At 45.4% G+C, this 17976-nt stretch overlaps 2 protein-coding genes across 4 annotated transcripts in view; both read right to left on the bottom strand.

Moving 5' to 3' along the window:
• The window catches only part of LOC135910131 (uncharacterized), a 36588-nt gene extending 32648 nt beyond the window's left edge, over positions 1–3940 (bottom strand). The window contains exon 1 of the mRNA XM_065442175.1: positions 3783–3940. The gene's annotated coding sequence lies outside the window, so the exon portion shown is untranslated. The remainder of the gene's footprint in view (positions 1–3782) is intronic.
• A 5769-nt stretch (positions 3941–9709) lies between these two features.
• Positions 9710–17976, bottom strand: part of LOC135910143 (uncharacterized) — a 766803-nt gene continuing 758536 nt past the window's right edge. For all 3 annotated transcript variants that reach the window (XM_070531686.1, XM_070531687.1, XM_065442181.1), the window contains 2 exons: positions 15316–15559; positions 9710–14298 (listed from right to left, as the gene is read on the bottom strand). In XM_070531686.1, the coding sequence (XP_070387787.1) occupies positions 14228–14298; positions 15316–15559 (315 nt within the window). In that variant the 3' untranslated portion in view covers positions 9710–14227. The remainder of the gene's footprint in view (positions 14299–15315; positions 15560–17976) is intronic.

A 17976-nucleotide genomic window follows, 5' to 3' on the forward strand; every position in this document is an offset into this window, starting at 1 on the left:
CCCGGTTGTTAGGCTTTTGCTCTCCGCCAGATAACATACGCATAAGCTTTACGTCGGCTGGGCTACAGCTCTTTGATAATAGTTCTCGTTTTAGGCACAGACACACGGAAAACCGACATTTAGCGCGGATAAATGCGATCATCCGTCACGCGTACCAGCAAATAAATGTAAATAAGAAATATATGTTATTACGCCCATCAACGTACCTATCTTACTTCCCTGTCTTCTTTCTAAACACGCATGCCGCTGCGAGGAGAAATAATTCATCACTGGATCAAAGTATCGAGCTCAATTGATGCCGCAATTTCACCCGTCTGGCAGTGCCCTTTTGCTTCCACGGGGTGATGCTTTCTTTTCACGACGGCATAATAATTAATTCTCCGACCGCGGTAAGTGCTTCTCGGGCAGCAGTCGCTCCACCTAACGCCCCTAAGTGCCAATGCTTGCGTTTTTCTGGAAGAGCACCTGTTTCAGAAACTACAGGCACTGCACTGGTTCGATTCCCAGCCTAATCTATGTTGTCGTTTTCATTGTTCATTATTACATTTCTGATTGTTCCTTAAAAGAAGGACGGCTTTATTGTACTAAGGAGTACAATAAAGTACTCTTTAGTACAATAGGAGTAAATGAGTACTATGGAGCGAAAGAAACGCAGACTCAGAAACACACATCTACAGGGCGGGCGCCAACTACCAGCTAATTTTATTCTTGAACGAAAAAACCAGTCAAAAACACAAAGGACAAGAGGAGAAGTTCACATCACAACTACTGAAACTACAGAAACTTCTCCTCTTGTCCTTTGTGTTTTTGACTGGTTTTTTCGTTCAAGTATGTACCAACTGGCCCAGATTTCAACCCTTCTGCTAATTTTATTCCTTGAGGGAGTCGAGCACTGATACCGCAACCACTACCAATACAGTATGCGCACTAAGAGCAAAGAGACAAAGATAGATATATCTGGCAGTGCGTGTGGTGTAATGTTATATAACTTAGTGCGGATGTTCTAGTGTAAATGTTCCTTCGCTAGTGCTGTTTGGACATATGCTGTATTCATAGTGATTGTGTTAGGAATGCTCGTCTCCCTCAAGGAATAAAATTAGTTCGCCCGTCCTGTGAATTCCTGTTTATTTATTTTCGTTTTTTTTTCGATCCATAATACCAGCATGGCTGAACGACTGGATCATAAAAAGCTCTGGGACAGCTTTAGACGTTACATTTAGAATAGCTCAGCTAAGTACTAGCCGTTCACCGGCACATGGTGCTTTAAATGTTGCCTTCATACGTATGTGGAGCTTTTGCAACGTTTTTCATCTGTCTATCGGTTCGAGCTGTGACTGCTGCTCTCCAGGTAAATCCATTAGGAACGACGTAACGAAGACACATCCGAGACTAGACTACATATAAGTTGATACAACTCCCCACTTTTGTTGGCAGGCCGCTTCATTCTTCATTCATCACTTTCGGGGATGCCTTGACATTTGGGCGACATGATCTCTGGCATGACGCCTTGCTGAAGCGATGGGCATCGTTTCTGCTGGCTAAGCCAATCAACTCGCTGAGAATAATATCCAAGAAAGGTGGACGACCAAGAGCATAGATAAAGTCGATCAGCGTAGCTGAAGCGGTCAGTGAGGCCGTGTAATTTATCGTGATAGTAAAAATCCAACCTTGCCAGATGGCGGCACGTAGCTTTTTGTGAAATACCATTAAGGCACTTGATGGTGGTTCTCACTGCAAATAACGCTCCAGTTTAGTGCACAAAATAAGCTCGGGCCTCATAGCTGTGCCAGAACCATTCAATGGAATAAGAAAGTGGCAATCTTTGTTTCTTCTAGGCTGTCGCTCCTGTTCACTGCTCACGATAAGAAGGGCACTCGCATGCGCCCTTGATTCACCGCATGTTGCCGACACTGTGAAGAGCGTTTGGGTCAAAGCACAAAGTATGGACCTCCTTCTTAAAATAATCCTTGAGGATGCAAACTATAAGTGCCGTCTGCGCTGGCTGAATGGCTTCAATTATTGCATACACTTCCGCTTTAGGAGAGCGTCAAGGGATTCAAGCGAACCGCCAACACCCGCTGTTTAGGCCCTCCTCCCCCCCTCCCCTAACAAACTCTCCTCCGGCCTTTTACTGATTTAAAGATTCTTAAAGCCTGGCTGCATTCAGCTGAAGCGTTGTCGTCCGTGTCAACCTTCGTTATTCATGTCCAATCTATCCTAACCTCAACGCAGGCCACATTGTCCTTCCTTTCTGCTCGCGGCGTTGCTGATCGAAGGCTGCTTGCTCCTCAGGAGTACGTATGACGTGTGGCCTACCCATTTCGGAGCCGGAGAGAAAATGCTACGCGCGCGCTCGGCTGCGACGGAGAGCAACGACGTCACTACTGGCGCAACTAATGGCGGGCCTCTCTTTCTCTTTTTTTTTTTTTCGCGCATGCACATGGGGTTGCACCGGAGGAGTTTTCGGCGCACAGGTGATGGATGGACGGAAAAATCGGCTAGCTATACCCAGCTTCGCTGTAAAAAAATGCAGCAAATGTAATGAACGACCCGTGTGATTTTAGAGCGCATGCCCCACGGCATGAGTGGTGACGCTGAGTTTTGGTAAGAGCGTGTATCATTGGCGACACGTCAACAGCGTGTTTGATTCTTGGTTACTTGACAGATGGCACCACTATAGTGCGATGTACCAATGTTTTATTTTTAAAGCTTACCTAAAATGCGATGCTCCGCACATTCTTGCGCGCCTCTTGACTCAAGTTTCAATAGAAGAATATGCATACGGGATGGTGCTGTGAACGAGGACTTCCAGCATTAATAATTTCGAAAAGAAAGAGAGAAAAAAATAGTGCATTAGAGTAGTTTCGTGAGTTGAACTATTGAACGCTGCCTTGGGACAATTACGAGTGCGTTGTGTTTCAAATGTATTGTCTCGAGCGGAAGGTGGCGCCCTCATTTAAGGTCAAACTCAGTTCATACGCCCACAAAGTGCACAAATGGATTAAAATGCTCGGTTAGTGTGTGCCATCTCATGAGCTTCAACTATCTCTTGTTCTGCATCATCCCTCTGTCCTTTAATCCTGAGCTTGATCCACGCAGGCCACACAACCGTGCGGATATCTAATTAGCCTCCAACATTTCCTTGTTGTCTTGTTTTCTTTCTGTCTCTTTCTCTCCGACTTCTGCCTTTTTTATTTTTAGTTACCGTTTGATAACTGTAGATATGTTCATCCTATCTGGCTTTTTTTTATTTACAACCTGTGTTACTGTTGCGAAGAGGTACACACGCCGCTAATAATTTGTTGTGCTTTCACTATATTACTCACCTTTGCTTCAGGGCCTCCTCACCCGCCGTAGTTGCTCAGTGGCTATGGTGTTGGGCTGCTGAGCCCGAGGTCGCGGGATCGAATCCCGGCCACGGCGGCCGCATTTAGATGGGGCCGAAATGCGAAAATACCCGTGTGCTTAGATTTCGGCGCACGTTAAAGAACCCCAGGTGGTCGAAATTTCCGGAGTCCTCCACTACGGCGTGCCTCATAATCAGAAAGTGGTTTTGGCACGTAAAACCCCATAATTTAATTTTTTTAAGGGCCTCCTTGATGCATCAGGTTGTTTTCAATAAACGAACTACGATTGCACCGAATGTATTGAAGCGCACACATTTCATTCTCCCCTCCCCCCCACCCACCCACCCACCCACTTACCCACCCACAGAAGGCCTTTCAGATGAAGGTAAAGGATCTACTTCAAGAAATAAAAATATATATGAAAAATATACTTACGACTTAGTGCTGATTGTAAAAGTCTAAAGAATGCCAGGATTCCAAAGAGATTCTTAAGAGCTCCCTTCACGTTCTCCTGGCGCAACCTGCTGTGACGGCTGCTGTAGCTGAAACGACAGCTTTGCCTTTGCGGCCGGGAATGCAAAGTAGAGGTGCTGCGGCAGCGTGAAAAGTGAGAGGCCGAGAAAGACGAACTCCGCGCCGCGTACATTTCTCGCAGGTAGCGGCATCCGCTGGGTGAGCAGGCATCACATGGTCTTTCGAACACCGGGTAGATATGTACCGCATTCTGCAGGAATTCGACTGTGAACAATAGCACGCAGCCTTCCCGTATAGTGACCAAAGACAAGATGCTTTTCACGGCAGCCACTGCAGATAGAACCTCTCGACATAGGATATATGCACTTTATTAAAAGAATAATCAGAATAATCGCAAATGCTCGGGGCCCCTAGACCAGGGCTCCGCTGGCTCTTGCCATTTTCTCAGCTCCCTGGATCAGTTTGAGCTGGTCGTCGAGAGCCGAGCTGGACAGCAGTGGCTCCCGTTGCTCCCTCGTGGTGTTCCTGTCGTGGTGTTCTATGTTGTGTAGCGTGCACTTCCACATAATGTGGTATAGGGTTGGTGTGGCCCCGCACCACGGAAATTCGTCCCTGTAGGCTGTGTGTTGTATGCGAAAAAAATCATAGCAGCCATCTGCAGATGGCTGCTATAATCTCTTTGATTAGCTCAATATGCCGCCATCACAAAATTTGTCAATATGGCGGAATTTTCCGATGTTCAGACTAGTATCTCGAGTCTTAGTGCCTATGAGAACACTACCCGATCATGCACAGAAGTGGGCGCGGTGTAATTAATAAGCATGTGAAGTAAAGGTGCGAGCGATCGATTACCTCCCGCAAAGATCGTTGTAGACGGCTAAGTTAAGTGAAACATAAGGATTTAAGTACGTTGGAAAAGCGTTAGCCTCTTGCTATTTCCCCGCTGTTTCACTTATGTGGGTCACGGATTGGAGCTGTGGAGTGCAACCCGTAAGGGCGAGTGTCCCTCTTGTATGACAGCGTTTTTGAGTTCGTTGCAAGAATAGCGGCAGCGCACCACACCGGGCTATCCTTTCGGCCAATTTGATCAATTAATTAAGGTATGGAAGCTGGCGACCCGAAACTCAAAGTTGATTAATGGCTGTTACTCTCGCGCCGGCACGGTGCTTCCGCGTATCCCTAACAGCGATAGTGCCCAGTGGCTTTTAGCGCAGGCGCCAAAAGATAAAAAAAAAGAAAAAAAAAGCAACTTCCAGACGAAAAGCAGAACTGGGCGCGAGTGGCAGAGGCTTTGTGCGTCTGTTCACCCACCATCAACAGACGCACGCACTGCTCTCAAACTGCAAAATATGCGCAGACGGGGTCCGTTTTAGGGAATTAAAAATCGACCTCGTTATGCAGATGGGACCCCGCCGCGTATTAATGCTCGTCATGTATGCCGCTGGAGCCGCTGTCGAGCCGCGTAGGTACACAAGGCCCAATGCTGGCAGACGGCGGCTTTTCCGTACACGGCCGTTGCCATAGAACGGGTCCGCCGCGATCCGTGTCCGTGGTCATGAATACGGCGCCACGGCGCAGAGATCAGCCGCCGGACCGGTCGGTCGGAGCTTGTGATTCGAATTTCAAATTTTTTTACGTGGTCGGGTATTTGTCGAAAATGAGGCACTTTTTCTTTTCTCTCGCCCGCTCTAATACCCTCTCCCCCTTCCTTCTACATCTCTCCCCAACATTTCCCCATGTCCGCGATGACCTTTCTTTTTCGTTTCGTGTAGCTGGTTTGAGGGCTTTCGTTTTCTTTCATTTTGTGTCGTTGTGTATTCATACATTGCGGCATTGTATCGGCCATATCATTTAACGGGACAGAACGTGAGCACGTGGGAGCCGAGAGCATATGATGCCTCATGCATATAGCATTGCGAGGGTGCAATACTGCGATCAATGTCGACGCCATTCAGGATGCGTTGCTGTCGGAGTAGACGCGAACACAAATAAAAGAAAAAAGAAAGAAATACAAGGCACTGCGTTCTATGGAGATGATGGTCCAAATTGACGCATCGATCGTAGGCTAAAAAAAAAAAATAAGCCTGGTAACTTATGTGGCATAGTCACTTACACACTCGCATTACTTCGTACAAGCGTATTGACTGGAAAAACGCTGCGCACAAATTGTCCAAGTTTAATGATCGCTTCACGTGGTCTTCGCTTATGGGCCTAGAAGAACCAATGACCGCTTGCGTTTCGTGTTGATTTTTGCGTTTGCTTTTAGTGCGGAATTGTTTTCCAGCGAAGTAATCATTTCTGCTGCTTCGATTGACGACTGTTCCTGCGATCTTTTGCATTGGGTTCATAACAACATAAATGTGTTCCTTTTTTTTTCATTTTTTTTGACCGCGGACTGTAGCGCGAAAATGGCACCCGTGTTTTATTGGTCACTTCGAAGGCTACGTTACCGACAACGAAATAAGCGCCACTGTGTCATTTTTATTGAGGAGAAACCAAAGGCGATAGGTACTGCTTTACGATAACGAACCACGTGCACGCACACGCGCACGCACACGCGCACGCACATGCACACACAGACAAACACGCGCACACCCACGCATACACACACGCACACACACACGCACACACACACTTGTGGCGATTCTTACTGAATCAGAGGGGAAGGAGCACTTGCATTGCTCTTGTGTCGTCACACTGCGTCAGCGTACTCGCTTTAAGTCAAAAGCATACTGAATAAACCAAAGCCCGCTTTCTTGCTTTCAAACCAGTGCTGTAGCGTGCCTGTGACCGGTTATAGTCTTGCTAACTGCATGCTTTTAGTTTCGTTTTGTTTTGAACACTCCTTTAGAGTTGCGACATGTTCTGTTTTACCTGCAAATAGTGCCGCAGATGAGAAGAATTAGCTTGTGTAATGATTTCAAAGATACTCGCTTTACAAAGAGATTAAGTCAGAAAACTAGGTCCAAACCGTGGAAAGCGAGAGAGCCAGAAAAATTATTAAAATGTAAAGAAAAAGGGCTTTCCGAATAGAGAGATTCTAGTTCACCCGAACAGGGGGCACAGTTCAAAATCACATGACTGCTGGCGTCACAATATAAAATCGAGACGTTTCAACGTGCAGAAACATGTCTTTGCTCGAAACAACGACTAAAACTTTGCCAGCATAAGCTCCTAACTTAGAGTGGACGACTGCAGGGACCCGGGTGCCTTGTACGCCCTTATTAGCGGTCATTGTGCAAAAACAGCGGCAAATGAATGCTCATGGCAGCGGTATACTTTCCACTTGACTTTTTATACGAACCTTTCTTTGCCTATTTAACCCAATTTGGGTCTACCAAGCCTCTTTACGCCGCTTTCCGATGTAAGGCAAATTGTTTCAAATTTATATGGCGCTGCACGGAATTGAACGCGCGCCACACGGATTCCTCAGAAGATTGACATTTCAGCGCTGCGCCACAATTGCCCGCCATAAGCGAAGGAATAATAATCCGTCACACATCGGCGCGCCACGCATCCTGGAGGCCACGTGCGGGCTTCCCGGGTGCGCCCCTAGATGGCGCACTGTGTCCAGAGGGAAGTGCGAGATAGGAGCCCGGCTACAGTACACCGCTCACGCGCACTGGCGTTCCACGGGTGGAATCTCGGAGGCCGCGCAAAAAGAGGGGTCTTTGCGCCGAGTTCGTGGCGGCACTGCTAGGTGGCTCAGCGTGTCCAGAGATCCATATATCTGCAGCAAATTTTATAGATGCGCGCAAATTATTGTTTTTGGTATAATAACAGCTTGAGAATTTGTGCTTTGGCAGTACTTTAACAGTAATACAGTTCATAATGCGCCTGCCACCCGCGGTGGTGGCTTAGCGGCTATGGTGTTGTGCTGCTAAGCACGAGGTCTCAGGTTCAAATCTCAGCAGCGGCGGATGCATTTCGATGGGGGTGAAATGCAAAAGCTCCCGCATCCCGTGCATTGGGGGCACGTTAAAGATCCTCAGATGGTCAAAATAAATCCGGAGTCCCGCAGTATGGCGTTCCTCATAATAACATGGTGGTTTTGGCACGTAAGATAACAGAATTCTTAGTGCTTACTATTTCTCTGACAGGCAGCCATTTTTCTTTCCTGGCTGGCTGAAGTGATCCACAGCTTTTTCTTGAATGCGCAGATTTGTCAATACAGACAACAAACGCTGAAATCATCATGGCCGCTCTCTGCGCACGTGAGCTTGACACGTTCTTCCGTTGAGTGCCTTCTACAGTGCGTGATGCACCGGGTGTTTCAGCGAACATTTTCAAACTTTGTTTAAGGGTTGCCTGGGGCAGATAGTACAATTCTAGTTCATGAGCTGGTCTACTCGAAGAGGCGGACATTACTTGCACAATAAATTGAAATGCACAAGCGACTAATTAACACAGATGGAATAATTAAGCTTTTTACTAATTGCCTTATGGCCCGCATTGCTACAAATTCTAGCCGTGGAGTTCCCAGGCGGATCCACTTGAAACAAATTCTCCGGATGACACCAGTTTCGAGATATTAATTCCCGAACTTTGCAGAGAAATGCATTGGCGTTCCAGTTACTTTCTTAACAAAATGTCGTTTATGCATTCAAGCACAAAAGTAACTGGAACACCAATGCACTTCTTCACAAATTTCGGCAATTGATATCTCGAAACTGGTGTTGTCCTGAGAATTCGTTCCAAGCGAATCGGCCTTGCGAACTCCACGGCTAGGATTTGTAAATTGCAATATGGGCCATATTGTAATTAGTAAAAAACTTCATTAGTGATTTCAATTAGTCGATTATGCATCTCAATTTCTTGTGCAAGTAATGTCCGCCTCTTGAAGTAAACTAGAATTGTGCTATCTGCCACAGGCAACCTTCAAGAATTTTCTAAAGTGTTCGCTGAAACATCCTGTATAATGATCTGATTAGCGGAGCACCTTTGTAGCTCAAACGGTCAAGCGAATGTTTGGGAGTAGAATGATTATGGGTTTATTCTAGCACAGCACGACTTGCTTAATTATATTGATTATTAAGATTGGGTTAATTGATTCAAAAGGGAGCAAGCCTGTGACTCAGCGATGCTTCCTTACGATAGCACGATACGTCGAGCAACAGCGGCGTATTCTTAAATACACTGCTATGTGAGCAAATAATATACCACCACCACCTAAGATAACAATTTAAGCAAGTGATGTTGAGAGCAGAAAAAGTGTTCCGCTCGAAAACATTAAACTAAATTTTAAGGCACCTTTGTAACACCTTAAACAGGTGTTTAAGGTGTTTAGGCACCTTAAAAATTGGCACTTTTAAAAGGCACCCTTTAAGGCACCCTTAAAAGGCACCTTAAACACCCATCTTAAGGCATCGCTTTAGGGCAACCTATAAAGTGATCCTGAAGTACAGTGGCAGTTTACCCTGCCGGCCCGCCCTGTGTGCTTCTCTATTTCACTCAGTTTCCGGTCTCCTTTCTCCCTGTCCCTCTCATCAACAATCTACAGCTGTGTAGTGGGAAACATGAATCTAAAATTATTGCTTATTGTAATTAAAGCATATCTGACGATCATCGCGCGATCATCTTTGATTCAAATAGTGCATGTAGCTTATACGTTTTCTCATGCAACCTTTAACCTTCATGTCAATTCAAAACACGTGTTCGGTGCATCGGGAGACCATTAATTTTTTACTAAAGCCAATGCCGGTGCAAACTTATCGTGCGCGCAACGAAATTTCAAGCCCGTCTAAAGCGCCTGCACGAGTGGCAACCCGGCAAAATCGGCCGCAAGGAAACAACTTATCAGCGGCTTCGTGCAACCATACAAAGAAGAAATGAAGACGAAACACTGCACTTGAAGTTTGTCATTTTTAATAATATATATATAGCTTATGTATATATATATTTACAGCAATACAAGCATCAGCAACAGCAGCAGCACTTTTTTCTTTTCTTTTTTTGTCGCGCGAAGAAAGAAAAAACAAGGGAAGAAAATATCCACTGGGAGTTGCGAGCTGGAAACATCTCACTACACAGAAGAGTTAAAACCTCGAAGTCAAAACAGGCATGTGCGTCTGTGCGTGTCTTTTTTTTTTAAATTTTCCCCACTGTTCAGCCCGCGCACTCGGTATGCGTGGAGGGAAGGTTTCATCAGCGTGCGCACGTCTGTGTGCACAAAAGTTACGGACGAGGGAAAGGAGGAGACGCGGTGCGAGTTCCACGAAGGACACAAGGACCAGGAAGGAGGACCACATGGTTAGCTGTCCTTTGAGTGTCCTCGCTTGTTGTCCCCGCTGGTGTTGAGCAGCTCCTTCGTCTAGGCGCGTTGCCACTGGAGACGCAGCAGTCCCCAATGTCCAGCCGAGATTGCCGCGTCCATCCAGCAGCGAGCCGTAGGTGCGAGTCAGAGAAGGCCACGTCGTCGGCCACGCGAGAAGGTCTCACGGGGCAGAACAAACGTCTTTAGTTTCCACTAACTTCGGAACTGGTGAACCGGTGCTGAATAGTTAATGGTTAATCTTTTCCCGTCATTTGCGACAAACACATAGACACTCGCTGGGGACTTGAGCAGCATAGGAATGATCGCCCGACGTGCTAGATGCGTCGGTTGCGGTCACTGCTGTTTGCGGTGGTCGTCCCGGTAACTACACATAACGCAACGTGTCTTTGATGTAACACGATGGTAAATGGGAGGCACATGTTTACACGCACGAGGGACATTGCACTGTACTTACAGCGAATGCACCGAGCAAAAATTCTACCAGCAACTCAAATGACGTTGCCTTTGCTCGTATGAAATAATTTTCACTTTCTTAGTACCTCCTCTCATAGAAATATACAAACCATATAGTGCAACGTAGTGCATTATAGCGCAATATAGTGCTCTGGTTTCATAACGTTGCCTGACATTTTCGACTCTGTAACGGCCAATAAACAGCCACGAAAATAAGCTAAAAACAACTATATATTTATTGATTGTGGATTCTCTTCCCCGTTGGCTTGTAATCTGAAACTTGCCCTAAATCAGACATCTGATATGTCACTTTCTGCGCAAGCAACCATATTCGAAATTATGCTCACTATTAATTGTGGGCTGACTACAGATATCTGCCCTAATATAAATAAATGGTTTCAGCAAACATACACTCTTCGCAATTGCATCGTTAAAAAAATAAAAAGAAGGAAATGAATATATGAGTGTTTTTATGCCGAAAAGAAGGAAATCATTGTTTTATGAAGGTTGGTACAGTGTTTCTCATCACGAATTGCTTCTAAACAACTGCTGTAAAGTGTATGAAAAGAGGAACCAGGGTCTTTCGCGCTCACAAAAAAAAAAAATCCTGTATTACTTCTACCTTGAAGTTTAGATAGCACAGCCTAATACCCACAATGTAGTTTTTATGATAGCAAGCTCCTAGACTAACGATTGCGTGAGGGCAAGCCCCATTCTAGGGCACTCGGCATCAAATTTCTTGCTTTTACTGCAGGTAACCAATGACGAATCGTTGTTCTTAGAGTCGTTATTCACATACTACTCCTGACTCGTACTTTCCTGCCCCTCAAGCGGCCTATGGTGCAGTAGAGAGTCGATACTCTTACTGAATGCGAGATGCTGGAGCAAAGTTCAATATTTGTGTTCAAGCGATGACGACATCAAAGGAATGTCTGCAACGGCGGCCGAAAGACACTTAAAACCGTATTACACAATAACAAAAAAAAATGAAATTAAAAAATACATACATACATATAAAGAGAGACCAGCTCCGCTTATCATGTGACAACGCACAGCACTGCCCCGTGAGATGCGTCCAGAGAAAAAAGCGCGGCTCGACTTGCGCTCTTCTCACCCCAACCTGCAGTGGCCGCTTGTTCTGCGCAGCCGCCGGACGGCGTGGTCACGCGCACGACACCAACACGAAGAGGCACCGGTCACTCACGATTGCCGTCGCATTCAGAGCGTATCTCGGTGGTCGGATGGAGCATTATGCCATCTCTACCCTCTTGACTATTTCGACGAAGTCACCTTGAGTTCCTCGGTCACGAAGCAGACGACGCTCACAACGTGTCCGGTCTCACCGTCGTATTTCCCGAAGCAGTGTGACGCACGTTCCTCGTGCGCTACGAACAGAGTTAAGCGTTCGCCGTCGTTTCCAATTCGTTAGAGACGTTAAAGTGAACGAGAATCGCGAAAAATACCTTCGCCTGTCCGAGTAAGTCTTGCGCGACACTGCGTCCGATAAATTTCAGAAGAAATACCGGCACCTTGAAGCAAGTGCAGGTTGCATCCTAGCAGCAGTTAGATTTCAGTGAACAACGCCGGAGGTTAGGGATAAGGGTGAGTTAAAACTGAACAGCAAGTCAAAAAGGAATGATGCACGAGACAATTATGCCATTTCTGCGGGTGCATATCTTCTATCTACAGGGGACGTCAACATTACACCGTTACCTAAGCACTTTGTAGAACATCAATAAGAAAACCGGTCAGCCACACTATGGCCACGATAGCCAATGGTCGATGCATCTGGAAGACCAGTTAATGGAACAAGATTTTTCATATACTCTTGACGTGTTAACTGTTTTTCTTTTGCGAAATGAGGTTTACGGTACAGTTGGGTTAGTGTACCAGCGCAAGTGATTTGTGTACATGTGGGCGCCAGTGTTGCTTTCTAGGACTAGTCAAGGTAGGACTAGTCAAGCTGCCGTTATGCAGCTTTTATCCTGCCATCCTTACCACGTTGTATATATCAGTGTACTTATGTGGTAAAAATAAACTTCTTCTGCTTCTTTTTTTTATCACACCCACACGCATGTCAACACAACTTAGGAGCCGAACTATACTTGCTCGCAGCTACATTTCGCAGCTTGTAAGTGCCACGTTGCAAAAGGGGACAACGCATTTTTTTCTCTCGTTTTGAGTGCTTTGTTGCTTGCTAATTGCAGTCTGCTACCCTTCACGATAAGAAGTAAACCAGATGGAAAATTTGATCATATAAAAAGCCATCGACAACAACAACAACTGTGCACAGACGTCGAGTTGGAGATAAGGAAGAGCGAAATTCTAGAGGTAAGGTTTCACAACTCTATCCGCAAAGTGTTGCGCAAATATTAAAGCCAGATACACAGCGCTCTTCCCGACAAACTGCTCAACCTTCTGCACTCACGTTTCTTGGAAAGTTGGCGTCTTGCGATTTATTTTGCGTAATGCTACCTTTAGATGCAGTGTCCCATTGCGTGTGTTATCCAAAATAAACCTGCAGCACTCCCCGTGTGCGCTGATGCCGAATAAGAAGGCTTATATTTTCTTAGCAAATCAACGGTGGCGCCGTCTTTCACTGCTACGACGAATGCAGCATGCGTCGTGTTTTCTTGTAACAGCAATAGAGGGTGCTGCCGTTCTTTTCGTCGATATACTTATTTGTGCACCGAATTGTCCCAGACGACACCCAGTTGGTGTATTTCAGAATGAAACAGGTAAATACTATATCCAAACAGGATAATAAATTAAATACAGCGCGGAATGCCACTTTCCGTACGAAATTAACTTTAGTGCGTGTATACACGAATTCCTAATTCGCAAGGAATTCTGTAGAAAAGTGCACTCCCTAGCAGAAAATATAAAATTTAGTTAGAGAAGAAAGTTGGGTTTGCTGTTGCACCCTTGACGAAATACAGCGCACGCACAAAAACGGAGACAAAGGCAATGACGACACTACAGCGCTGTGGACTCGCCTCGGCCTTTATCGGCGTTTTAGAGTGCGCTGTTTTTTGTTCGTCAAAAGTATATCAAATGAAAGCAAAGTTCCTAACATGAGAAAAGCGAAGTCATAAGATATGTTGCACTACCCTCGTTCAACAGAGTACTCGAAGTCCAGAAATATATATACGTGACCCATACGGTACCTTGCTTGTCTGTAAGACATATGACACAGGGTGTGAATATTAGGTCATTTCTCCTTCTAGTTTTCAACCAGGTTCTCGTTTCAAGTGCGCCGTAACTCTCTTCCTTGTATAAACACTCATCGTTTCCGCGGGATTTCTCACTCTGGTTCGAATGCAGAGTCACTGCAAATAGTGGTAATGATGTGAGACAGGCGAAGGTAGCTTTCACGGCGTTCTTCCTACTGTATGTCGAATTTCAGTCGGTCGTCATACGACAGTGGGTTAGCCAATACAAGCATTTTTCGCTCTCAGGACACTGTGTATCCCATTAAGGTGGTGAACGTCTCGTCGGGCCAACGTTTTCACAGCTCCAGACATATTTGTTGGCCCAACCTGAGAGCCGGCGCCATTGTCTTGCTCTCATACCGCTCTAACGTCATATCGTCGCCTTCTTTGTAGCTTTTGTAATTATCAATTTTTCGCTCTCCTCTAGGTACGTAAAAGTCCAATCTATTAGCCATTGCGCCACCGGACTAGAGTGCGGAGCGCAGAGTCTTCAGGATCCACCACCAGCAGAAGAGTCTTGCAAAGCAGCCGCCGTTAACTGCGTAAAAGACAGAACCGACAGGAGGTACATTTAGAACAGCGAACACCGGATGTTTGGGAATGTAATCTGTTTTCAGAATGTGGCTTTTCTGGGCTCTCTGATGGTACTAGTTCTCAAAACTCATGTACAGAATCCAGAAAAGTCTGATGACGGAACAATTTTTAAGAAGCATCGGCCTGCTCACTTTGAGACGTGACGTCATTCAGTAAGCTTGACGGCCCACACGTCACTGTAGGTCGAGGCAGAATGGGGCAGACATCGATTATCCTTTTCGACCCTACTAGATGACGTCAGAGTGAGAGCGCATACGCTCTTTGTTACAAATGATGCACACTGTGACTGCAGCAATAATCAAGAAAGGAAGCACGAAGCACCCTACGTTACACAGTTACACGCTTCTCTTCCACTCCCTGCCTAAACCATCGATAACTACTTCGGTTTGACGTCATTCTGTGCAAGTTCCTTCTGCTAGCCCGAGTAAGTTGGCTCAGTGTGGGGCCACGCGTGCTGTGTTAGCAATTGTTTTGTTAGAGGCATATTTTATAGCGCACGTGCTTAATCGGCTCCTCGGTGCTGCATGTGAGGTGCCGTCACGTTGTAAGATCGTATGGGGTGAGGGGAGGATATATTACCCTTCGCTCCTTCAAAAGGCCTCAATATTGCGTATCTGTTCCCTCTACCTCCGTTCACATGCGTACTTGAATTTTGGAAGCCAATACACGTATCCCAACCATCTTGATCAATTGTAATGCCACCAATTTTAACCCCGCAGCAAGGACTTGGCGATAGTGGTCGGTATAAATGGTGCGGGCAGAACACGGCAGTATTTGAATTTGTGATCGATCACTGCGAAGTTAAGGAAAATGTTAGGTCGCGTAGTAACGTTCCCATTCTGCACGAATGAATAACTCCGGCGTCTCACGACGTTCACGCAAGAGAACGGGAGAGTCGGGAAAAACAGTCCACGGCCGCGCTGGAACTGCGTGCGCCCCCTCCACACGGCGATGTACTCACGCGAAGAAGTGGCGGCACCGTCAGAAGCGAAGCGGAACCCGGACGACCGCTGGTGGGCTCCCTGGACGGTCTCCTCGGAGCTGAGCGCGACCACGCGTGACTGCGTGGCCGTGCACTTGAGGCGCAGTCCGTCGCTGTCGCTGAAGTGGCGCGCTTCGACGCGGAACCGAAGTCCCAGCACGGCAGCCTGCGTGCCGTCCGCGTAGCGCACGTTCGGGAACCGTACCGCCTCCGGACCTTTCACCTGGGCCGAAACGGAGACGTTCGCGCAACCGTTGGATACACTGCGGCGGGCTTCGCTTAGTCATTGCCGCCGTCGCCAACAGACCAGTTTGAAAAAAAAAAGAAAAGAAATAAAGGAATTGAAACGTTATCAAAAGGGATGCGTACAGCACAATTCCGCAACGCCAAATAGACACCTTTAACGAAAGTGGAAAACCATCGTGTGAGAAAACGACGCAGAATCGCAATGTGACAGCGAAAAGACTTTCGAATTTCTGCACGAGCTCACCATCGCATCTATAATTGTTTCAGTTCGGGTTTATTATTTTTTTTGCGTGGCATGTTCATAAACGGGCACGCACTTAGTAGCAAAAGAATGAAATAAAAAAAAATAAATAAAAGAAAGCAAGGAATAGCATCGCTTTATATTAACATACGCAAAAACGTTCATGGTGCAATGCATGCAAAACAAAATCGTACATGTAGAATATTGAATATGCATTAAAGGAAAACACTATGCATCCTACAATAAATTGTTCAAATTTTAAAATACGCAGTGATTGCCGCGGAATGGAGCAATATAAATAAAAAAAATAAGAATGATAAAATGGAAACACCAAGCTATTCATGAAAGGTGAGAGGATTTCTCGAATACAAAGGATTTCACTGAAATAAACAAAATGTGTCGCAGGAAAAAAAGAGAAAAAAAAGAGGTGGTGGTAGCTTTTGTAGACATCAAACTCACAGAACATTACACAAAACTGATGACGTCACGTCGATGTCGTCGAGCGCAAGTGTTTGACAAGTGTTTCTTTGTGTGCCGTTTTCTTTTTTTTTTTGTACAGGCCTGTATCAACCACAAGCGAACTCTGCACCAAAGATAGATATCATCGTTCTGTGAGCTGCATAAATGTGCTCGAGCATGTAAAGCGGACAAATTTGTTATGTTTCTGTTACAGTGCTCAAGACGGTTTAGCGAAAGCCCTACTCACAACTCACAAGTCTATAACACTGTTGTGTATAATATATGAATTTCGCCCGCTTAGATGTCCTAATAGATGCGGTTTACATAACTGTGATATCGTTAATTATTACGGAGTTACAAAGTTGCAGAATTAATAGTCGAGTTCTCTGACATTTTACGATTTTCACAAGATTTCCTAAAATTATTGATAAGGTAAATTGAAAATATACCATCTACAGCTGCTATGTCTTATCTTATTATTTTAGATGCAAGAAAGTTCGTCAATACTGTTGCCGTGGACGTCGAACAATACTTTTTTGTTCCCATGTTTTTTAGTAAGAGGTTTCAAGCTGAAGCTGAAGAAGTGTGCTCCGCGTTACAGGCAATCCAACCTCCTTGACAACAGGAAAAAAATTGTCTACCACTTGTGTGCCTAATTTATTACTTCATTTATTTTTTAGATACAAGGGTGAGCAATAAAATAAAAAAAGTTAAATGTGATGCGATAGTGTAACCGATTACGCTGTTGAATGATTTTGCGTTTCCCTCTCCTTCTGCACTTAACAATGCGGTCGATACGATGAGATTTACCGAAATATTTCTTGGAAGCTTGCAAATGCATGTGAGATGGATCAATGCTTAATTTTTTGTACTGATCGATACTGGTACCATCGCTTCCTCTATCAAGTCCTGCCATATTGCGTTCGAAAGATTGGCATATGCAGTAGCTGATGCCGTGATTAATAAATTTGCTTAAAACTGTGCATAGGCGCTTCTTGTGACTGAAAGCATGCAAAGAAAACAGTTGAAGGAAAGAAAAAAAAGTCGACCATTGCTTTTGCGAACACTGGGCCTAAATTTTTGTTTTCGTCAACAGCAACTGCATATCAATTGGAAAAGCAGTTCGAGCGAAGATGAATTGCATTATTGAGTTACCCTATCGCGCAAATGAAAAAAAGGTGAAGGTCATCCTCGGGCTGCTAAGCCAGAAATTGCACGTGGAAACAGAAATCTCCAGCGCTTATAGGCAAACAGTGGCAACCAGCTTTTCATTTCGTGCATCAGTACAGTAATGTATAGACTTGGGGGAGTAATGATGTCAGGAAAGAACTAATGCGCTCAAAGCGTAGTTTCGATTGCCTTCGAGGTTCTCGTTGTTGCTGATTTTGCAAGAAAGCTTACCAACACTGCTCTACTGTATTAAGGATTCAGTCGAACTTCTGCATGCGCGAGCCTTGCAACGATGTGGTGGTTCTGGACAACGTATAGTGCCCTTAGTCATTAAAGAAGTAGTACATTAGTTGCCAGCATAAGCTTGCGCTCAAAATGACCGTCACTAGCACACCCACACTTGAGGCAAACGATGAGAAACATTGTTTTCCTTATTTATCTTGTTGCTAGCCATATGTCGTTGGTATGGAGCACTATTACGTATGCACATATACGTATGTCGACTCCGGCTTCATTAAACATAC

Source organism: Dermacentor albipictus, chromosome 1, assembly GCF_038994185.2.
Source record: "Dermacentor albipictus isolate Rhodes 1998 colony chromosome 1, USDA_Dalb.pri_finalv2, whole genome shotgun sequence".
Lineage (NCBI taxonomy): Eukaryota > Metazoa > Arthropoda > Arachnida > Ixodida > Ixodidae > Dermacentor > Dermacentor albipictus.